The sequence below is a fragment of the Vicia villosa genome, linkage group LG6, assembly GCF_029867415.1.
Source record: "Vicia villosa cultivar HV-30 ecotype Madison, WI linkage group LG6, Vvil1.0, whole genome shotgun sequence".
Taxonomy (NCBI): domain Eukaryota; kingdom Viridiplantae; phylum Streptophyta; class Magnoliopsida; order Fabales; family Fabaceae; genus Vicia; species Vicia villosa.
The window spans coordinates 10,156,460-10,180,866 of NC_081185.1; the positions used below are offsets into that span (position 1 = coordinate 10,156,460).

The following is a 24,407-nucleotide window of genomic DNA, read 5'->3' on the forward strand; positions in this document are numbered from 1 at the left end:
GGCGCGGCGCTGACTAGAACTCCCGCGGCGCGCCCTTAAACAGAGATATTCTCGCGCTGCCTCACAGGACTTCCGCGGCGCGCCCTTTGCAATTTCCATCTTTTTCTTCTGCCTTTGAGACTTCCAGCTCTCTTTACTCCTCATGTTCTTCTCAAGCTTCAATTCAGCTCTAAACCTGCAACAACAACACCCACAAGTGATTCAATTTGCTTTACGCACGAACTAAACTTGTTAAGTTCAATTCTTAATAAAAACCTATGGATTTATCACAATTTTCATTGATTTGGAGACTAAATTACTTCTATTAACACATGAATTTACCATTAATTTACTCCTAACAGAAAGCGGTCACGAACGGTGATTGAATTAAGAGCTCTATAATCAACACAGAGACGCCATCCACCGTCTTTCTTTTTGACTAGTAATACTGGTGATGAGAAGGGGCTTTGACTGTGTTGTATGAGTTTGGAATCAAGCATGTTTTGGATTTGGAGTTCAATTTCATTTTTTTGGAAGTATGGGTAACGATAAGGTTTTGTGTTGACTGGTTTAGAATTGGGAAGGAGATCAATGTGGTGTGTAATGTGTCTAGGAGTTTGGTATAGGTTGTATCGGTGGCTGTTTTCTGTCGATAAGGGCGGAGGCGGACGTAGACAAATGTGCCTTCATCAAAATTAATGTCACGCCTATGTTTGTCAGCTGAGAGTTTCATGGTGAGTTGAGATTTATGTATTTTGGCACGTAACTTTGTAATGAGTTGTTGTCTAGTAGTGAGGAAGGAATCAACAGCTTCAATGGGAGAGTTGCCTTGGATATATTGAGGGATAGATGGAGGTTCCTTTCCGAATGTGATTTGATATGGGGTAAGGCCAGTTGATGAGTGGATGGATGTGTTATGAGACCATTCAGCAAGTGATAGATAATTAGACCATTGGGACGGTTTGTGGTGCACAAAAGAACGAAGATATTGTTCTAAAACTCTATTGAAAACTTCTGTTTGACCGTCAGTTTCGGGATGGTAGGCGGTGCTCATACGTAATTTGGTGCCGCATAAAGAAAATAGTTCACGCCAGAATTTGCTGATGAAGAGTGGATCTTTATCGGAGACAAGGCTGCGAGGCATTCCATGTAATTTGCAGACAGTATCAAAGAATATGGATGCAATCTTATGAGCAGTATAGTTCGGGACTAGGGCAGCTAGATGCACACCTTTAGAAAGGCGATCAACTACTACAAGAATGGCATTGTGACCCTTAGAAAGCGGCAAACCAGTGATGAAATCAAGTGAAAGGTCCTCCCAAATGGCATGAGGGATAGGTAGAGGTTGTAAGAGACCTGGGGTTTTCTTTGTTTCGTATTTGACTTGTTGGCAGATGTGGCAATTTTTTACAAATTGTTTGACATGGTTTCTCATTCCTTCCCACCAAAAATTTGCTTGTAATCGGCCAAGAGTTTTAGTGAAACCCATGTGACCAGCAGAGGGAGAGCTGTGGAATTCTTCAAGTAAGGTATTGCAAAATGAGTTTGATGCTCTTTGGAGTTTTGGGCAAAAAGGTTTGCTAAAAAAGGCTATGGGGTGAGAGTTTTGCATCAATACGGCTCCCATGGCAATGCCAGATGCATCTGTTTCAAGCACAAAAGGTAGGTTAAAATCAGGGAGGGTTAGAGTTGGGGCAGTTGTCATGGCTAGTTTGAGGGCTTTGAATGCAATGGTAGCTTCAGGGTTCCATATGAATGAGTCTTTTCGGAGTAAGGCGGTGAGGGGTGTTGCAATTGCAGCATATCCACGAATGAATTTGCGGTAGAATCCAGTTAAACCAAGGAATCCGCGTAGGGCAGTGATTGTGGAAGGTATTGGCCAATCAAGAATAGCTTGGATTTTTGAAGGTTCAGGTTTAACTCCAGAAGCTGATACAATATGGCCCAGATATTCCAAGCTGCGTTGAGCAAGAATACATTTGGATTTTTTCAAAAAATATTCTTCTTTCAGGAGGGTGGTGAGCACTTGTTCAAGATGAATTAAATGTGCCTCGAGAGAAACGCTGTAGACGAGAATATCGTCAAAGAAGACAGTGACAAATTTGCGCAGATATGGTTGGAGTAAGGTGTTCATGGCAGCTTGGAAGGTAGATGGAGCATTGCACAGGCCGAATGGCATAACACAGAATTCATAGTGACCTTGGTGAGTGCGGAATGCGGTTTTTGGTATATCTTTAGGATGCATCCGGATTTGATGAAAACCTTGGCGTAAATCCAGTTTAGAAAACCAAGAAGCGTTGCCCAATTCGTCAAGTAGTTCCTCAATAGTGGGCATCGGAAAGTGTTGAAAGTATTTTTGGGTAAATATTTTCGGTAATATATCGTATCCACAGGGATTGGTTAATATCACTGCCGTTCTATAGTTGTTTATTTTGAGTTGGGAAAATTGAGTTGGTTTGTTTTATAATTCTAATAATATCAAAAGTAAACAATAAATTAAAAGCGAGTAATGAACTGTTGTTAACGATTAGAGAAATATGTTGAACCTTAGGGTTCATCAATCTACTCCTATACAATTATTACTTAATTCACAATTGAACAATATTTTAAATCATTATCTTCACTTATCCTCAAATAAGATTCCATGTCTGCAAATCAAATTAGATAACTTTTACCGGTATGAGATTCGATCTCTCCAAATATCAATAACGATAATAGTAATTAAGAACGATAATTATGAAAACCCAATTACAATTCCATCTCTGCAAATTGCAATTGAATCAACATAGTAACCTAGGGCAAAAGTTAAATCCTTTCTTTCGATCAAAGATTCAACGATAATTTAAGAATAAAAACAAGATTTCTTATTGATAATGAATTCAAATAATTGTTCACAGGAATTAATTAATGGTATTGTATATTCATAGGTTAACTACTACCTTAGATTCAACAAGAGGGGTTTGGCTCTCCATAGACATGAAAAAAAAAACACAAAGATTAATGGAAGAATTCATCTTCATCAAAGGAATGTCTTCGCTTGATAGAGAATTGGTCTTCAATTGATGATTGTGGCTGCACCTTCAGATTGCTCTCCTAATTTCGCTCTTCCCAAAGTTCTTTTTCTCTTGGAAGCTAGGGCTTTTAAATAGAAGTTTTGGGCTTTTAACGCCGAGGCCGCGGCGCGGCATCGGACTGGCGCGGCGCGCTCACAAACAGAAACTTTGGCGCGGCGCTGACTAGAACTCCCGCGGCGCGCCCTTAAACAGAGATATTCTCGCGCTGCCTCACAGGACTTCCGCGGCGCGCCCTTTGCAATTTCCATCTTTTTCTTCTGCCTTTGAGACTTCCAGCTCTCTTTACTCCTCATGTTCTTCTCAAGCTTCAATTCATCTCTAAACCTGCAACAACAACACCCACAAGTGATTCGATTTGCTTTACGCACGAACTAAACTTGTTCAGTTCAATTCTTAATAAAAACCTATGGATTTATCACAATTTGCATTGATTTGGAGACTAAATTACTTCTATTAACACATGAATTTACCATTAATTTACTCCTAACAGAAAGCGGTCACGAACGGTGATTGAATTAAGAGCTCTATAATCAACACAGAGACGCCATCCACCGTCTTTCTTTTTGACTAGTAATACTGGTGATGAGAAGGGGCTTTGACTGTGTTGTATGAGTTTGGAATCAAGCATGTTTTGGATTTGGAGTTCAATTTCATTTTTTTGGAAGTATGGGTAACGATAAGGTTTTGTGTTGACTGGTTTAGAATTGGGAAGGAGATCAATGTGGTGTGTAATGTGTCTAGGAGGTGGAAGGTGATTTGGGGAGTTGAAAATGGCAGCGAATTTAAGAAGAATGGATTGAATCTCGGGAATAGGGTGAATTGGTAAGGTTTCAGAAAGTGGATTTGGGTCAGGTGTGAGAATTTGGATCTGAAATAATTCAACAGAGGAGTGGGTTTGTATGAGGCGCTTAACTTGTTGGGCCGTGGCTGGGGCAATATGGGATTTTGTATTAGCAGTGAGGGTAATGGGTTGGTTATTGTGGGTAAAAGAAAGACTAAGGGTAGTGTAGTCCATAAGGACTGGCCCAATTGATTGAAGCCAAGGGGCCCCCAATACTACGTCAGCTCCACACAGAGGGAGGACATAGAAATCAACTGTGAATTTCTTGGTTTGGATAAATAGAGGAACGGCGGAGCAGAAACGGCTACAATCGAGGTTCTCACCATTGCCGACCATGACCTTAAGGTTGTTGGTTGGAATTGAAGGGAGTTCTAGAAATCGTGCTATACGATCTTGAACGAAATTGTGTGTGCTGCCTCCGTCAATTAATACGGTAACAGGGTGGTTAGAGATGCGTCCACTGAGACGGATAGTTGAGGCGGCTGTGCAACCAGAGAGTGCGTGTAAACTGATTTGGGCTTCTGTAGTTGTGTTGTTTTCTACGATGGTGGTGTCAAATTCGAAGTCAGTGGTGGTGACATCGAGTAGATCAGAGTTAGTGTCAGGTGGGTCTTCCGTAATGAGCAGAAAAAATCTTCCTTTGCACTTGTGTTGTGGGGTGAAGGTTTCATCGCAGTTGTAGCACAATCCCTTTTCGCGGCGGGACGCCATCTCTTCCGGTGATAGTTTTCTGTAGTTGATGCGTGGGTTTGGTTTCGGGTTTGGGAGTAGAGGTGGTAATGATGGTGTGGGTGTATTTGAGGTATTTGTGGATGTTGTGCTTTGTGGTGTATAGGTTTTGGATTTGAAGGAACGTTTTCGTTCTTCAATTTTGTCTTCTTGAAGTTTGGCTAGGGCGGTGGCTTGGGTTAGTGAGTATGGTCTAAGGGCTTGAACTTCACGGCGGATCTCCGGCGAAAGTCCAGAGATGAAGCAGCTGAGTAAAAAAGGTTGGGGAAGACCAACTATTCTGTTGGCGAGGCTCTCGAATTCAGTGAGGTATTGGTTGACGGTGGAACGTTGTACGAGTTTGAAGAGGGAGCTGGAAGGATCGTCGTAATATGAGGGAGCAAAACGAGTTTCGAGTGCTTGCAGGAATTCGGTCCAGGAAGGAATTAAGCCATTTCTGAACATCCATTGGAACCAGCTGAGGGCGGGACCGTCCATGTAAAATGAAGCAACCGTGAGTCTTTCTGCTTCTGGTGTTTGGTGATAATAAAAAAACTGAGAAATTTTGAAGATCTAACCGGGAGCATCTGTGCCGTCAAATTTTGGGACATCGAGTTTCATTCGAGGCATAGGGTATGCGAGAGTGGGGGTGTTTGGTTGTGGTGGTGGTGGTGGTGGATTAGTGGTAAGGACAGAGATTTGTTCAGCAAGAGCATCGATTTTGGAGGAGAGATCATCGAATCTCTCTGCGTTAGTGGGTCTGCTAGCCATGGAAGGTGAGTTCAAGAAAATGAGAGCACCAAAATGTTAGGGTTTTATCCTTGAATTAGTAGGACAAGGGAATCCTCCTTATAACAAATAGAAAGAAGAGAGATTTTGATAATTATTTGCTTGTTATTCAATTGCAATAACAGTCTTAATTTATAGCCACAGAGCATAGAAATCTAATGGCTGGTACAATGTCAGATCCACAATTCTAGGAGTGGAGGATCTATGACAGCTAATAAAATCTAAATGCAAATCTTAACAACTTTAGGAATCTTCTTATTTCTTCTACTTGTCGTGCAGCAACTTAGACATAATCCTTCATTCTTTTGGGCTTGTGAATTGTTCTTTTGGGCCTATTTGTTGCTGCTGTTTCTGGGCCTGGTTTGTTGCTAACAGATGGTTAAGCTGTGCTTGTCCTACTTCTAAACACAATAAACAAAAAACAAAGAACTATACTATTATTGTTAAATTTGTATAGCTACAATAGTTTACTTCTAAATATAATAAACAAATAAACTATACGTACGAGTTTGTTCTTACATTGTTGAGCTCACACTCTCTAAAAACATAGTTTCACATTGATGAACAATATTTATTTATTTATCTGAGAATTGATTCATATTGGGGAGGAGACCAAGATAACAGGAAAAATACACTTTCACAAATATATTTGTACAAAAGTATATGTAAGTTACCACTTGGCCTTATTCATAAAATTAAGAAGTCAGGATATGTTATGCAGGTTGGTGAACCAAATATAAGTGAAGTGGACTTCATAATTAAAAGAAGAATTCTAATGCTTCCTTTTCAACCTAAAAGTTGTTGTACTTCACAATTCAATTCTCATTCTCCAACTCTTGCAGTACAATTTAATCTTTAATTAGGTGTTGTTTAGATAGACAATTTAATTGATTGTTTATGTTATAAGTGTTTAACATATAATCACTTGTACATAAATTATTTTTATAACAAATAGATAAAATTAATTAAATTATTTTCATATAAATTATACAAAAATTATGAAATATATTAAAGAGTTTTTAAAAAATTCTAAAAAAATTTTGTGAACATATTACAAGATTACAAGATGTTTTGATAAACTTTTTCAAACTGATTATTCACAAATGTAAAAAACCATTCCGAACAGCTTGAAGAAGCTCAAATAAATCAATTAAATAGTTCTCACAAATTTTAATTAAGAAACTTTTAAATTATAATATATCATACTACTGGAGTGATTATTATTTCAACTAAGGGTGAGAATAGGCCTGACTAGGGCTGACAATGAACTAAGAAAATTTCTTTATCAACCCCCATGTCTTCTTGGTCACCTCTGGTGAAAAACTCAAACTACCCCTAACTTCGGAAATGCATTTCGGAAATGCAAGAAAAAGGTGTTTTCGGAGATGCATCTCCGAAAGCGTCTTTTTTTTTGAAAAAATTGTCTTATTTCGGAAGTTCATTTCCGAAAACACATTTTTCTTGCATTTCGGAAATGAACTTCCGAAATAATGCGCGTTTTGCAGATTAAGCAAAACAGCCCCCCTCCCCCTAATCATTTACCCTAATCATCATCAAACACTTCCAAACTCAAACTCTCTGCAAAAAATCTGCAAAAGCAAGTGTGAAGTAGCCAAACTCTTCTTCCAAACTCAACCAAACTCATCATCAAACACTAATTGGTAAGTTTATTATTGTTTTTTCAAGTTTTAGATCTATTTGAATAAACTCTAATAGGGTGTTTAGAAACTGAAAAAATCACATTAAGATAGGTTAGTACTGATATTAGGATGTTTAGTAGGCATAAAAGTAGTTTTGGTTTAGGTTTTTTGGGTCTGCCATTGGAGGCTGTATTGAAGGTCTGCGCAGGGGTGTTTCGGAAGTTCATTTCCGAAAACACCTCCATCCCAGTTTTCGGAAATGAACTTCCGAACTGTACCAGAAGTTCAATTTTTTTTTGTTTTTTCATTTGCCTCGCATATTAATCGATTTCGATTGTTTACAGGAACATGTCAGGCAACCAACCAGCACGCATCAGACAAGGCAGAGAGTCCCAGACTGCGACGGCTAGACGCGAGCGGGCGGCGGCGTAGCTGGCGTCGACCCAGGGACGGGGGCAGGGCCGGGGACGCCGTGTGCGAGTTCCCGTGGACGTGGGAGAGGGTACATCTCGTTCAGGATCTAGGAGTCGGCTGGCTCGGGCATCTTCTTCCCGCCAGCGAGAGGAGGAGGAGGAGGAGGTGGCGGCAGTGACTTACCACGAGCCGGAGGGGGTACCGGATGTTGACCCTCCAGCCGGGGAGGAGGATGAGCAGGAGGACAGCTATCCGGGAGGGCCCTTTGACACCTCTGTGCTGATTCACTACCACGATCACGTCGCTCGGCGGATCTGGGAGGGAGATGTATTTTTTTTAATTTAACCGTTTAATTGTCACCATTTTTTATAGTTTAACCGTTTATTTGTCGCTTATTTAATATATGTCGCTTATTTAATATATGTCGTTTATTTGTTTTTTTTTCAACAGGAGCGAGAGCCGTTGAAAATGGTGAAACACGCTCGGAAGATATTTAGTCTGTTTAAACCAACAGCCGAGTGGTTTAACGACCATGTGCGAGGTTCAGGGCTTTGCGGGCTCTGCATGACGGGTTACACCACCATCAGCACCGGCATGCAGGGGGCATTTGTGGAGCGCTGGCACAAGGAGACGTCCTCTTTCCACCTGCCGGTTGGGGAGATGACGATCACCTTGCATGACGTGCAGTGTCTTCTCCACCTGCCTATTAGGGGGCCACTGTTGCACCACTCCCGGATCCAGAGGGTCGAGGCCATTGAGTGGATGACGCTCTATTTGGGCATGGAGCACGAGGTTGCTCACTTTGAGTGCGTCACGACATCTGGGCCTCATGTTCGGTTCACCACACTGAGCACTTATTTTGAGCACCACCTGGACGCGGCTGCCGAGGCTGAGGGTGAGGGTGACGAGCTATTCACAGAGTATCACCGCGGCTGCGCTCTCCGGTGCTGGTACATGCATGTGGTAGGCGCTGCATGCTTTGTGGATAAGAGTGTCAGGTACGTCGACGTGACCTACCTCCGCTACTTCATGGACCTGGAAACCGTTCACCAGTGGAACTGGGGGGCAGCTACTCTGGCATATCTCTACCAGAAGCTGAATGAGGCCTCCAACTGGAGGACGAGGCACTTGGTCGGATCCTGCACACTGCTTACGGTACGTTTTATTTTAATACATTATCGTATTTATTTATTTATTTATGTTTCGTATTTATTTTTAATACATTATCGTGTTTCTGTTTCAGAGCTGGATCATCTCCTACTTCTCCCGCATCCACGGCTTTCACATCGATCCTGCGTACGTGGACGTCATGCCCAGGGCCGCCAGATACGCTCTCCAGAGGGGGAACGATGCGGTGGGGCCATACCGTCTGTACTTGGACCGCACGATGCACGACGACGTCACCTGGAGGCCGTTCGTCGACTACGCTCAGATTGTCCCCTTTGACGGCATTGCTCTATATTCAGGCTGGTTGGCATGCGGGACCGGCATCATGGTCCGGTATCTCCCTGAGTGGTGCATGCGTCAGTTCGGATTCGTGCAGCAGATACCCAGGTCACCCTTTGAGGCAGCTCCCGACATAGTGACCCGAGTGCAGCTCACTGCCATATGGGAGGACTGGCAGCATCATGTGGTACCGCAAGAGTACCGTCTCACTCGGGTCACACAGGACTGGCACAGTGAGGAGGGGTACGTCACATGGTTCTACCGGGTGTCCCATCCTCTGCTGAGACCCGACGTTCCCGGTGCTCCTAGGCCAGCACATGAGGAGATCCTGTAGAACCAGCAGGCCGAGGATGACCACGCCATTGATCTCCTGCCGATCTGCCAACGGATAGAGATGCTTGGGCGGGACGCGTTGGATCGAGGTGTCGTTCAACAGGGCGGTCCAGATGCAGTCGCCGTGATGGAGATGATCGTCACTGATGCGGGCCGTGCGGCGGGGTACAGGCGGCAGAGGAGGGCCCAGGGTGAGAGGGTTAGGCACACCCAGTAGTGGTCGGGTTTATTTATTTTTTGTTTTCGGATTGTATCTTTAGCACACTATTTTTATTTGTTTCGGTTTGTATATATTATTTTCATCGGATTAGTATTTTTTTATTTATCATATTAGTATTTTCAGTTTATCTATTGCTTATTTTATTTGGCGTTTACGTTTAATTAAAATGCGAGACTGTTTTAGATAAAACATTAAAAAAAAAAACACAATTTCTGCATAATTCGGAAATGAACTTCCGAATTCACCCCCCATGAGGTGTTTTCGGAGATGCACTTCCGAAATATGGAATTTTTTTTTTAAAAAAAGCGCTTCGGAAGTTCATTTCCGAAGCAGGGGTATTTTGGGATTTTCGCTGGGGGTGACCCCCATAGGGAGGTGGCTAAAGAAATTTTCATGAACTAAATTAACTCAAAAATAGTTTGAAACTCGATTCGAAAATTAAATCGTTGAACTAAGTTAATGAACCAAATGAGCTGAGTATGAGCTAAAAACTAAGTTCGTTAATTAAATAAGTTGAACTTACACTATACATGGTTCGACTCGTTAGGTTCATGAGTCAACTCGATTATATATGAGATAGATTATATTGTCTTTAAGAGTAGGTTTGAAGATTTGCTCTAAATCTTAGTATCATATTTTATTTTAATCTAACGGTTACAATTGATAATTTATATTCTTAAGTGAGAAAAATATTTCTACAAATAATTATACAAATAAAATTAACATCGTATAAATTCCAATCTTATAACTTTTATTTTATATTTATATTTTTTATTTAAAAAATTTTAATTTAAAATATCAAATATATATATATATATATATATATATATATATATATATATATATATATATATATATATATATATATATATATATATATAAAGTAGACTGTAAAAAATTACTTTTAAGTCCGTGAAATAAGCGAGTTGAACCTAAAAAGAGTAATCTAACGAGTTGAAGCGAGATGCTCGTGAACTTCTAACAAGTCGAGTTTAAGCTGAAAAAAGTTCGTGATAAACTCGAACTCGAACTCAAACTCGACCAATTCTTAACGAGTCGAGTTTGAGCTAAAAAAATAGTTTGTCTTAAACTCGAACTCGAACTCGGCCAATTCTTAACGAGTCAAACTGAGCTGAGGCGAGTTCGACTTGATTCGACTCATTTCCAGCCCTAGGCCAGACCAACTAACAGGAGCCTACGGTCCATCCTACATAAACCTATGTCAGGTGAGACTTTTATATAAATAGAAAAGGCCTAAGTTTTTATCTAAGCCTATTTAGCTAAAAAGGCTAGGTCACGAGCCATATAAAAACATTTTAAACCTATGAGACCAGCCTATTTAAATAAATATAAATAATTTTATTATTTTTATTATATTATATTTTGCAATTTGAATTAAAATATAAAAATAAATATTAGTTATTTTAAAAAAATTATGAAAATAAGTGAAAAAAATTTCTTATGAGCATTGTCATAAGTTATTTCTATAAGTTCTTTCAAACAAATAGTATCACAAACTTTATTCTACTAGGTAAACTCAAATAAGTAAATGCAAACAAACATTTAATCACACTGATCTTGTAATTTATTAGTCTATATAAAGTTGAGTTGAATGACTTATTTATAAATGTTCAAATGAAATAGGTTTTTAAGTAGGCTAACGGGCTCATCAGGCCTTCAAAAAGGTCAGATTCATGCCAAAAAAATAAGCCTACGATAAACTATAGCTCAGACTTAAGCTTCGAATTTTTTAACAACTCAGATTCTGGTTTGGCAAACCTAACTCAGTCCAACCTATTCTCACCCCTAGTTACAGCGCTTATGAAGATTATTACAATAAAATAATGTTGTGTTTGGAAAAAATGAAATTAAAGACATATAGAGACAATATTTTTTTAGCTTTTAATTAGCTTTTACAATAGATTGTATGTTTAGTTTCAATGCCGGTCAAAAATAAAATTGATTTTGTATTTAGAATCGGTACTATTTATAGGTACAAGATTAGTTTGTTTCAGTTTTTTTAAAGTAGTATATTTTTTGTTCTGGATTGGGCTAAGATCCAGCCCAGTCTACTTTCGACCCAATTGGACTTGGAGGCCCAAATCATCTCTAAGCCCATGAGGAGCGAACACGTGCTCGGCTCCTCGGAAACCCAATGGCATTGGAGCACTGCAGTGCGTGCTCGGCATATGATGCTCCCCGTGAGCGTCCCATTTGACGAGCACTTTCCTCCTCGTACGGTCACTTCACATCCAACCCCCGAATAATACGGAGTTCACGTAGTCCCTGAAAGACCGCGTCTCCCTTAAACTTCAGAGTGGTTGACCAGGACGGAGACCACGTACTGGTCTCCGATATTTCCGCCTGGAATCCTGACAATCTCCTAACTGGGCCTGGGCATCCAGTCCAGTAGCGAGATCTTGCCCAGCGTTGGGGGCAATAAATACCCTCTTTCACTAGAGGGTCAGGTATTCACTTCTTATCATTTACCTTGTACTTGTGCTCTGTTGCCCCTCTTCTTACTTTAGCATCGGAGTACCTTGCAGGTACACCCCCCAATTCACAGAAGATCCAGATCCTTGCAGGCCTTGAAGATCCATCTGATCAGGTAAGATCTTTTGTTTTACAAAAATTATAAAGATTTTTTTAATTAAAGCTTTAAATAAAAAATTAATTAGAATATTTTAGATATCATCATTTTATTATATCCTTTTTTAGATATATCAAAATATTAAAAAAATTACTTAATTTAAAGCTATTTCAAATAGCTTTTCATAAAATTAATTTTTAAGCTATAAATTTTTGAAAAACTTACACTTTCGACTATATTTTGATCTTCAATAATTTATATTTATATTATAAAATATAAAAATTAGTTTTCAATTTATAAAAAATGAATTTTAAAAAAATATTTTAGAAAACATCTTTTATGAAAATATATAGGCCATCAATACCACATATATAATAATAAGTAATATATACATATTAATCAAATAATATATATCAATCAAAGTAACGATACCAAAATAAATATAACCAATATTACTTGGTTATTATAGTTTACTCTAACAAATAGGATCTTTAAATTATTTAAGACGACCCTGTTGCCATCACCTAACAAGTAACAAAAATGTTTGAAACCGACTCAACCGATTCATAACACAAATTATTGGAAACACATATAGGTCAATTAAAACACCACACTTAAATATATTCTCTCTATAAAGAAGCTTATCTTGGAAACATTGCAAAGAAAAAACAACAAATTAAAAAGGAGGTCAACTAACCCAAATCAGGGACAAGATTTGATCAACACCTATAGAACAATCAATACCAATGTTAACATTAATAAGAACCTTATAAGTCAATGCAATCGAGTAGACATTGTCCTTCTCGTGCCTTCACCACCAACGATCTCCATCTAGAAAGATGATCGTTCCTTGAATAATCAAGGAGATTGTAAACCAATTCATGTTTCTAAACAAAGAGAGACTCCGTCATCTAAAGATCCCAAACCAATATCTCATCCTTTCAAAGACCATCCTCTTCTACAATTTTATCTTAATGACAGATAATAAAATAAACTATATTAACCTAACTCTAAGAAGAGTACCCAAGGATCATCTCAAAAGGAGGTGAGAAGACCAAATTCCACTTATAGAAGCTATCCACAAACCAATTAGAGAAAATATAAAATTTTAAACTTTATAATTTAAAAGAAAAACATCCTTCCATTTATTTACCCACATAATCCACATTTTCAAAAAAAATCCTAAACTAACTCATGTTTTAGAAAAATTCCTAATTTACCACACTTTCAAATAAAAATTTGAATTTAAGAGGTGGCGCCAATTGGAATGGCGTCTGCACATAGTGTTGCCAATCCAATTGACGCCTATGAGTATTATCTCAATGGTGGCGCCGTGCCAAATGAGTTAACAACATCATATGCATGCGCCAATTCAATTGACGTCACTTCTTAAATCTAATTTTTTTTGAAAAACAAAATAGATTGAAATTTTTTCTGAAACATGAGTTGCCTTGAGTTTTTTTCTTTTCTAATTGTGAGTTATTGGTTGAAATTTTCACATCCTCCACTTAATAGAACCAAACAAAAACTAAAGACCCATACATGTGCTTTTAAATGATATTTATAACATAAAATAAGACACTATTTATATTATATTCAACATCATCTAAAAATATAACCAAACACTTGGACTCGAGTGACAAACGAGTCTTTATAAAGGACGACATTTGGGGAATATCGAATTCGATTCCTATGCAAAACAACGTTTGACCAGTGCACATGACTCCGTAACACGAACCAGATTAATCGATCTAATATGTAGGTCGGAACCGGTAAAAAAAAACATAATTATTAAAAACAACGCTACATGAGATATTAAAATTTAACATACAAAACAAACTCATTAATTTATTTATTTATAACTTTTGAGATAAAATTTAATTTAATTTATAAATTAAACTCAACAAATTAATTATTAAATTGAATTCACTATTTTCGAGATTAAAATAGTGAATTTTGATTTGACTTCAATATAAAAGTAACATATATCCTTTAAATCCATTAAAAAAAAGTTGAATCTTATATTTTATTTATTAAATCAAATCGTCGTTTTGTCCTCACATACCGTCGTTTAACACGTCTGGTAACATTCCTCCCGAACACAGCTCTCCCACAGTACCAATAACAAACCGATAGAAAATCACAAAACCCCGTTTCAGCGATCAAACACGCTTCAGATTTTCAATCCAACGCCAACGCTCGCGTGAATCGATTTTCTCCCATAAACGAAAACCCATAGAATCTAAACGAAACCAAAGGTGAAAAAATCAATCAATCTTTTCAATTTCGATTACCGAAGCAAATCGTGAATCAGTTGAACGATGACGGAGGATAGTAACGTTAGGGTTTCTTCTTCGAATGAAGCTTCGCAAACGAGACAGAGGTAACTCGCGTTATTGAAATTAGTTCCTTTTCGTGTTTTGTTGTTGTTGTTGATTACGTGGAATTAGTTGGATTGTTTTTCGTTGTTGATTTTATTGTGGATTTGTCTTTTTTTTTTTTTTTAAGATTAGGATCACTTGTATAGCTTAGTGTGAATGTTTTCTACTTTTTGAATGTTAAAAAAGCTGGAATTGGTTTCTGTTGGTGAAACGAGCGTTTAGTGTTTGAGATTTTAGGGTTAAATTGACAGAATGAGTGTATGTTTGGTTTAACTTTTGGAAGAGTCAAAAGCAATTCTAGAGAAAGAGTCAAAAACAATTTTAGCTGTGTATAATTGATTTTGGAATGATTTTGAGGTGTTTGGTTATTCTAAAGTAGAATCAATTCCGCCTTGAAGCTAGCATTTTATCATGTTTGGTTTGGCTTTTGGAAGAGCCAAAATCAATTCTAAAGATGGAGAATTAATTCTGAAGTGATTTTGAGGTATTTGGTTCTTCTAAAGTAGAACTGATTATGCCTCCGGAATTGATTTTACTTGAAGCTAGAATTTTAGCATGTTTGGTTTGGCTTTTGGAAGAGCCAAAATCAATTCTACAGGTGTAAAATTGATTCTGGAGTGATTTTGAGGTGTTTGGTTCTTCTAAAGTAGAGTTGATTCTGCATTTATAATTGATTCTACTTGAATCTAGAAATTGTAGCTTCCGAATTTAAACTTGACTTTTACTTTGAAATTTGTTGTTCGACTCACTTTTACATAAATGTATCCGAACATAAGTCAATTTGATTAAACTCAATTATGTTAAAATCAATTCTATCAAACTCAATTATGTTATAATCAATTTTGTTCACCATCAATCGAAACAACACTTTGTAGCTTGAGTTCAATCATAATTTTTATATTGAAATTTACTGTTTAACTCAATTTTGCATAAATTTATCCAAACATAAATCATTTTACATTCAACTCACTTCTAAACATAATCAATTCACTCAAAATCAATTTTTTTCACCGTAGAACCAAACATACACTGAAAATGCTAGAGAAAATTGATTTATTGTAGTTGATACTATGTTTTGTGAGTTTTTATTTTTATTTTTATTGAGTGTTATGATTTATGTGTAGAAAGAAGAGAAAGTGGGATCAACCGGCAGAGTCATTGTTACCTGCTGGGATGGCAATCCCTGGAGTTCTTCCTTTGAGCAATTCTGTGCCTCTTGGCGGCGGGGTTGTATTTTCGGGTGTGACTTCAGCAATATCTGGTGCTCTTTTGACAAATCCTTTGGCAGCTGCAGCTCTGCTTCAGCAGCAAAGCACGGCGGCGGCCCAAAAATTGAATCAAGTGAGACGCCTAATCCTTTGCAATATTTGATGTGTTTGCCGGTGTTCTTTCTTGATTATGTTGCTGCTTCATTCTTTTCATGTTTTGGTTTGTGGGAAAGCAATTGTGCTGATGTTTGATGAAATTTCATCTTAGGATTTTGAACTTGGTGCTTGAAATGATAAGGGGACTGTGAACTTGCTGTGGGAAATGTGTCTTCTATTGAAGTGCTATTAATCCTCTATAGTCTTGAATGAAATCATGATAGTTTTTTGAAATGGAAATTGTAAAAAAGTCTTGAATATTGAAAGTTGAAACTATATACAATTATTAAATATAGTTTGCAGTTTGACACTTAAAATGATTTGATTATTCAGCTTCTTATTCTTTGTAATTTTACCTTTTAAAGCACATTCTTGTAAGACTTGTGATATTGAATACCAGCTTGTTCCACCTTATACTTCTCAAACCCAACCCACAAGTCCACAGAATATGCTTTGGATGGTCTGAAATCATTAACTTCAACTGTTCACTTATAAACTGTCTTTAATGTTTATTTCATTTATACATGATTGTTTTGAGAAATTTGTGTTCTCTGTTATTCCAAATACTATATTTCTTTTAATTTCCATATAATAATTGTGTAAGGGTAGATTGGTGCAAGCAACATGTTTACTTAATAAGTGTGTATGTGTGTAGATATTTGCCGTATGCGGCTGAATCCTTTGTTTCTCTCCCAGAAGTTTTTGCATTATTTTGTTATAGTTTTCTTTTGTAAATTCAAATATTTTTTATCTTGATTGTGGGATTAATTATCATGAAGCAAAAGATTCAAGATGAGTTGGTAATTGCTCGAGAAATCGTCATAAATGATGCAGAATCTTCTATTCGTTACAAATTGACAAAACGCCAGACACAAGAGGAGGTGACTTCTATAAGATCAATTGTACACCCTTTTAACACCAAGCTTATCCTAATTTTTATCTTGACAATCAATTTTCCTCTTCCTGCAGATTCAGAAGTGCACTGGTACTATTGTTATAACTAGGTTTGTAGGTTGTTTCAAGCATTTCTAAAGTCCTTTAAGTTTTTTTATACCCCTGCAACTAATGTATATGCTGGCTGCTTTTGCAGGGGAAAGTATCGACCGCCCAATATGCCGCTCGATAGTGAAAAGCCATTGTATCTCCACATCTCTGCAGGAGCTCATGTATAAGCTGATACTTGTTTTGTTTTTTGTTTATATAACACAATGATTGGGTTAAATAATCAGATTTTATTGGATATTTTTGTCCAATCCTTTATTTTCGCATGGAAGTAAACTCTTATTACTTCATAAAATAATATGGTCAAAACTTATTCATAGATTGGAAAGTTTTGAGATGAATAATTAAATGAAATGTCATGTGAAAGTGAGAGTCATTTTTTAATTGAATTTGTTTGAAACAAATTGGTTTCTTATCCTTGAAAAGAGGATCATGTAGCTTTTTTGTATCATCAGTCATGGAACAGTAATAGATTAATGGCTGTGTTGTGTTACATGGGAATGAATTACACAATTTCGTCTGCTTTTGATGACTTCATATTATATTGCAGATAAAAGATACGGCAGAACGGATTTTAGTTGTTGATCGGGCTGCTGCAATGATTGAAGAAATTCTAAGGCCGGGGCAGAATTCACAGTCAATTTCTTCTGCCTCACCTTCACCTTTGGCTAATGGACTGAAGGTAGACATTCATTCATTACTAGCTTATATGTATAATGTGATGTGTTGATAACTAAAATGAATTGATGAATCAGGTACTCAGCACAAGTGTGTTTTTGGGCTTTGATGCTGACCCATCATGGAACATTGTTGCCCGTATACGTGGACCAAATGTGAGTCCTTCTCCACTTAATTGATTTGCTAGTTATGTCGGACTTGATGTTTGTGCATGACTATAAGTGGACAGTCTGCTACAATTATTTCCAGAGAGGACCATTTGAAGATTCTCTTCTGTATTCTGTTCATTTGTTGCCTTTTTGAGTCTCATCTTATGGTCATGTTATGATTCACGATGTTATCATATATTCATAATTTGTTTTTTTTTTTCTTTTTTTATTCTATCTTTTCTCTCACTAGGAGTATCAGTGTATTTATTTTAAAATTCTATGTGATGGCACAAAAATACTTTGGTATAGGTTAGGTTATTGATTTCCAAAGTATCAATTAGGCAAGCAAAAAGAGAGGATGGCTGGGTGATATCATCAGTGAGTGTTGTAGCTGGCAAAGTGTTCTTTTGATGACTTTAGGAGCTTTTCTGTGGAACTAAACTATTGTGTATTTAGATTAATTCTAAGAGACATTTTATTGGGAGAGGGACACAACCACACACTTACAAGAACAAAGCAAACTTGCCAAGTAACTAGAAATTAGAGATAAAATATATAAAATTATTGGGTAGACACTGCACTTTCGGTTATTTGCTCATCAATAAAACTAAAACTAGATTTGCTTAAAAAAGTATCTGGAGTTATGCTAATTAATTACCTCATCTAACATAATAAGTCTGACTTACTCCCTCCGGTCCTATTTATAAGAGAAAGTTGACTTTTTAGATTCATTGAATAATCAATGTATCTGGTCCATGATACAATCCAAATACATTTGTTATTCAATGAATCTAAAAAGCAAATTTTCTCTTATAAATGGGACCGGAAGTAGTATTATTTATTGGATTGGTTGCCTTTATTGCTGGATATTTTTTTAAGAAATAAATTCATGATGCTTAGCTTGTGTATTTTTGAAGTTGAGATAATCTAATGTTTTAAGCTTCCTCTGACATCTCCGTACAATTTGGAGAAATGTTTTTGGTGTTGGTGGTCGTTTGGATTTGAACATGCAGGACCAGTATATAAATCACATTACCAATGAAACAGGAGCAACAGTCAAACTGAGAGGACGTGGTTCAGGAACTGATGAAGGGTCAAGTGAAGAAGGTGCTTTCTTCATTCGAATTATATTTCAGCATAGCTTCTTATATTGTGATATGTGGTTTTCAATTTTATTGGTATTCTGGTTGCAGATGGACAACAGCCTATGCACCTGTTTTTGTCTAGTAACAATGCAAAAAGCCTTGAACAGGCTAAGTCCTTGGCAGAAAATCTTTTGGATACAATCAGTATGGAATGTGGTGCTTCAAGGTATTTAATTTTATATTATTGTAGTCTACAATGCAAGCTCGGTTTTTGTCTTCCCAAAGTGGAAAATTTAGAAAATACTTTGCTTTTCTCAAATATTAGCTCTTACCATTTAGAAAAAACCTTGTAGAAAATCCAAATTTTTACTATTTGACTGCTCATGGAACACAGCAACTTACCTTTTGATAATTTCCTATGCTGATATCAACATGACAACCATCCTTTTTTTTTTATTTTGGAATTTTTAATATCATGTGTATTTTGAAGTGAATTTTGAATATTACTTTGGTACTCTTTTGGAAATGGGGGCTAAATTATGTAATTATTAATATCACATGCGTATTTTGAAGTGAATTTGTAAATTACTTTGGTATCTTCTGGAAAAGGGATATTCATTTAAGTTACTACACACACATCCTAGAGAAATATGTACCCTCTCCTTTAGTATGATAGACAGTAAGTTAAACTAGATAGATGTCAAATTGTGTATGGCTCAGGTGACTGGTGAGATTGTGAGAAGTTTTCATCTACGAAACAGTTTCTGCTTTAAAGGTGCTCTTTTCTATTTTAGATGAGGAATAAGTAAAAAATAAATATTCTGGGTTTTGTCTAGATCCCTTACATTGAAGGCGTGCAATAATGTATGCCCTACATTTGTTTTGTGGCTTTGAGGCTGTCTGTCACCCATCAGCTTCTCCCCATGCACTTCCCAGAATCTCATGAAGGGCCTCATAAATAATTTCTTTCATGAATATATGTTCCTTTTGTTGTTACTTTCTATCTCAGGGACACGTATATTTATTATCATGCATTTGGTTGAGGCCTGGTAAATCTGATTGGCAATCATCTTTTTCCATTGCCATTATTTAAACTATATTACTTGGTGATTTTTAATGTTGGGTCCATGATACATTACTTTAACTTAGATTTCTTTGAGTTTTAGGAAATAATAACTTTCGATTTAACTGTCATAGGATTTCATCATGTAAAGCTTATAGTGCTGTTCCACCTCCACAGCCCGTATATACTGCTGTTCCACCTCCACAGCCAGTATATACTGCTGTTCCATCACCCCAGCAGGTTTATAGTGGCCCTACTGCCATTTCGCCCCTACAACAAGGTTATAGTGCTGTTCCACCCCCACAGCAGTTGTTGGCTGGAGTTCAGAGTTTGGCGGCAAGCACAGGCGTAACGACTACTTCAATGTCATTGACCACAGTTTCAACAGCAATTCCTCTAGCCAACACAATTGGTTATACTCCTCCTTTAGTAGCAGGTGGAACTAGCTATATTGGATATGGTGGAATATATCCTCAAGCTACCCCATTGCAACAAGTTGCCCTTGCCCTGAGGCACACGCCTCCTGTTGCTTCAACAGTTGCTCCCACAACTTCGGCATCAAGCAGAGAATCGAAGTCAATCACAAGCTCTGATCATGAAAAAGAGGAAAAACGGACATCCCAGCGACGAAAGTTTCAAGAATTACCAGTTGTTTCAAAGGGCACAAAACACAATCAGGTTATTGCATCGCCATTGATAAAATCTTTTTATACATCGTTGCATGAGTCATTGTGGGATATCATTCAATCCCTTAATTCATTGTAGTTTCTAGTAATTAGTAAAGTTGCAGTGAATAAAAGGCTTAGTATATGAGAAGTCTTGTTTAATGCAAAGATATGCTATTAATTGGATGTGGAAATTCAAATAAGTTTTATAAAGTATCAAAGCAAAAATTAACTGACGTCAATGCGGAGCACCATAAGGATGCAAAGGAAAAAAAATTGTTATTCTAAATGGGTGGGACTAACTTTTAAGAATCTTGAAATTACTCCAACCAGAAAATACTATTGTGAACATGAACACTCTGATAGGTAACTTAGATAGTATGTATGATTAATGGGGAATTGATAAATGAACTGGGGAGTATGAAGAATGTGAATTCTGATAAGAACAAATGAAAGATTAATTTTTTGAAAAGAAAAAGTTGCTGCACAAGGCTGCTAACTACCATCTGAAGGAGCAGCTCCCTTACAATCAACTTGGTTAGTAGACAACATGAACATACACCTCTATTATGAACTTCCCTTCTATATTCTTCAGACTTTTCATTAGCAATTTGGGTAAAGAATCTTCACGGTTCACATTGCTATTGAAGAGATTTGTATGAATATATCAGTTTAAATAGATTCATTTTTTCTTTTCTACCCTTCTAGAGCTATTGAACAGATTATTCATTATTAATTTCTCTAGCATAGTTATCTTTATTTTTTGGTTTTCAAAATGAAAGGTAGTGAAGTTTTAAGATTGTGACCCAATAAGAATACATAGCAGATCTGGTATTTTGCTTGAACTTTCCTTTTTACCGTAACAGAAGCAATCGTTTGTTAACCTTTTATTATTCCTCTTTGTAACGCTTTTCTTTCTCTGCTGATCACAACCTTGGGTGTGGTTCTTATTACTTACATTATGCATTTTGCATTTTCACTCTCAGCTGTATGCTCGTGGCATTACTGTATATGCCCTTGCTAGTCCAATTGTTATTCTGTTTTTTCTCTTCATTGGTAAAGTTGCCGCAAAAGAAGTTGGGACATGCTTGTGCTTTGCCCTCCAGTTCTTCATATGTTGATTCTAAAAGAAAAAAAAAATACCATGATAAGAAAAATAGTTTGGCCTAAACAAAAGAAACAGAGTAAAATTTTAAAATATGTGATAAGGATTAGTAAGAATTCAAATACTTCAGGGACATTTCTAAAATGATCATTAACGTCAATTTAATTGATAATCATTTACCCCAACATTATAATCTAATTATACTAAAATTGTCATCTTTGTGACATTAAATCAAGTTATAGAATGATAGTGTGTCAGTTAATCCTGCCTTATATTGTTTTGCATTGTTTTCTTCATTTTGTACTGCTTCAGTTTCAATTGACTTGTAGCTTGGTGTATTGGTTCACTTCGTAAAATATCTGATTGAGAAGTTGTTTGCATTTTTTGTTTTGTTCCTCTCTAACTCAATTGCAGGGATTGGAACTTAGAAAACCTAATGAACGATATGATGATTTGGATGTGAGGAATATATCGAATATGCCTGCTCCTAAGAAGTTGATCCAGCCGTCGTCCAATGGAATTCAACCGGCCCCGCCAAGAACTATGCCTCCACCACCTCCTCCAAAAAGAGCTATGCCCCCGCCACCTCCTCCACCTAAATTTTATGATTCAACTGAAGTTAAAGTACAAGACAGGAGCAATAATTCACTGAAGACAAAACCCGATGCAGTTCCTGGTTAGCATTGAACTTACTTTTACTAAATTGAGTAATTTTAATATTGTTTTGATGTCATTCTGTGATCTCTCTATAATTTGTAATATGTTTGAGACATTTACTCTGCCTCTAAGTGTGACCCTTTAATTGACTTTGCAATGCTTTCTTTATTGGCCACCCTTTTAGATTTGCATGTAAATTTATTTATTTCAGATACTTTGGTCAAGCTAATGGAATATGGTGATGACGATGACGACGATGATGATCTAGACGGTTCACATGAGGAAATTCTTCCCCGCACCATCAAAGCAATTGGGGCTCAAAAGCCTTTTTGGGCTTTATGATCTGTGTAGTGTGGATGTCATACATAAGTTATGTAAATAAGCAATTGTTTCAGTTGTGATTTAGCCATTTCATCAATTCCTGCTGATCATGGGTAACAGTTACTCTTTCCCAGTGCAATGGCTGGTCAAGCACGATTTTTGGAGAAAATGTAGTTGTTGAGTAGCATTCGAAATCTACTGGCTATGATTGCCCATTCTCATCTGCTTTCCAGATCATCTGTTGTAGTTGTCGTAATTTAAGTAAAGCATATCCACCAGTAGTTGTTTTTTAGTAGAGTATAGTTGGCCACCAATGTGATTAACAATGCCATGATTATGGGTTGAATACTGCTTTTTGCTTCCCTTTTTTATAGTTGACTAACTCTTACAAACTGTGCCGAATGATGAATGATACTGTAGTCCCCAGTTTGTCTAACCCATTTGTCTTTCCTTCCTACCTAAACATTTCTTCTGTTTCTTACAAATCAACACTAATTTCAGATTTCTATTCTATATATGTTGCTTTATGCGTTCCTTGAAAATGACACATTTCTAAACCATCATTTCACCATATTTGTTTCTCATTCAACTTATTAGTTTAAATTGATTTTTACATTGGTGGGGTTGTCAATTGATAAAAGCATAATTAAGCAGTTCCCAGTTGGTCTGTTTAAGAAAAAATTATCTGCAGTTTGATTGTAAACCAGATTTCAAAATATAGTAACAGTTTTTGTAGTAATAAATTCAGAGAAATCTGATTTTTTAGCTAGCAGAATTTCTTGCAAAATTTCAAGATCGACAAGTTAGGGCCTTGTGAAAATCACTGTTCGCAATATTGGATCCAGATTCCCTGCATGAGTTTCTCTCCTTCCCTCCAACATAATCTCGCCCATTAGGTTAATTTAAATAGTTAAGAGTTAAGACATTGATAAGAGGAGGGACTCTGAACCATGTCATCGGATGGCCACACATGTAGGTTAAATTTATGAATGGTGTTCACTACATCCATACATGTTCACTAATTGAAGATTGAAATTCATATGTACCAATTATACAACAATTTTCTTCAACAGAATGGGTTTCATCCAAGAAAAAAATGTATCTGGATTATCTCCTAGAACAATATTGTTTCTATGTTTTGCTTATGCGTGTTACACAAATGGGATGGATATGAATTTCAAAATTCGGACAGACCTCTGGACAATATTATGAACTCCTTGATAATAACTACAGACAGACCTCTAGACAATATTATGAATCCCTTGATAGTAATTAGGAAGAAATTTTCATATCATTTGAAAATTATATATTAATCAAACAACAAAATCATACACTTAAGTCAATCATAGCTAAGCTTAATTTTTCATAACTAGTTTGTAAATCACACACCTGTCATTTATAAAATACAATTAACCATACAAACTTTTGGAAATGTTTATAAAATACAGATAAAATATAATTACTATGTATATCTAATGCCATTGTTTCTCTCTACCTCTTATACTGCAATGCCTGTCGCGCCTATGCTAATTGCTAAGATTGCATGTAGAGTGACTCTCTCAGGAGTGCCATGAAACTCTCACCTTGCTATGACCTATCTTCCAATAGCAATAATACAGTGACATATATGTAATACATTCACGACATAGTCAACCCTCGTTTGTTCCTCTTCTAGTAACTTTTGATCAGGTGCCCTAGAGGGATCTCCTTATGGATCTGGTGTTAAGTAAAGATGAGACGCTTTATAAAACCATTAGATGTAATTGTATACCTTACACCATGGACGAGGAATTGACACGCTTTGCACATCTTCTAGCATCAGATGCATATGGTAGTATACAAATATGACATCAATATCATTATGGAGGACAATGGCAAAAGCAGCAACTGTGGGGTCCCTAAG

At 36.8% G+C, this 24,407-nt stretch overlaps 2 protein-coding genes across 3 annotated transcripts; one reads left to right on the forward strand and one right to left on the reverse strand.

Annotated features, from left to right (window-relative positions):
* Positions 1-418: 418 nt before the first annotated feature.
* LOC131613183 (uncharacterized) lies at positions 419-2,314 on the reverse strand. The gene has a single exon (XM_058884874.1). The coding sequence runs from the start codon at positions 2,312-2,314 to the stop codon at positions 419-421; it is 1,896 nt and encodes a 631-aa protein (XP_058740857.1).
* An 11,774-nt stretch (positions 2,315-14,088) lies between these two features.
* On the forward strand, positions 14,089-22,940 carry LOC131608880 (protein RIK). 2 transcript variants are annotated; one of them, XM_058880463.1, is made up of 12 exons: positions 14,089-14,417; positions 15,540-15,756; positions 16,559-16,660; positions 16,749-16,783; positions 16,870-16,945; positions 17,332-17,463; positions 17,537-17,614; positions 18,622-18,715; positions 18,802-18,919; positions 19,891-20,434; positions 21,941-22,202; positions 22,395-22,940. In XM_058880463.1, exons 1-12 carry the CDS (start codon positions 14,356-14,358, stop codon positions 22,523-22,525), a joined length of 1,851 nt encoding a protein of 616 aa, XP_058736446.1. In that variant the 5' UTR covers positions 14,089-14,355; the 3' UTR covers positions 22,526-22,940. The 2 variants fall into 2 exon arrangements, with proteins under 2 accessions (XP_058736446.1, XP_058736447.1); XM_058880464.1 differs by having other exon boundaries at positions 16,565-16,660.
* The last annotated feature ends 1,467 nt before the right edge of the window (positions 22,941-24,407 follow it).

Coding starts and splice junctions, on each gene's coding strand:
- LOC131613183 (XM_058884874.1), bottom strand. CDS start 2,314: ATGCCCACTATTGAGGAACTACTTGACGAATTGGGCAACGCTTCTTGG.
- LOC131608880 (XM_058880463.1), top strand. CDS start 14,356: ATGACGGAGGATAGTAACGTTAGGGTTTCTTCTTCGAATGAAGCTTCG. Junction 17,464..17,536: donor CTTTGGCTAATGGACTGAAG/GTAGACATTCAT, acceptor TTGATGAATCAG/GTACTCAGCACAAGTGTGTT. Junction 18,716..18,801: donor TGAAGGGTCAAGTGAAGAAG/GTGCTTTCTTCA, acceptor TTCTGGTTGCAG/ATGGACAACAGCCTATGCAC.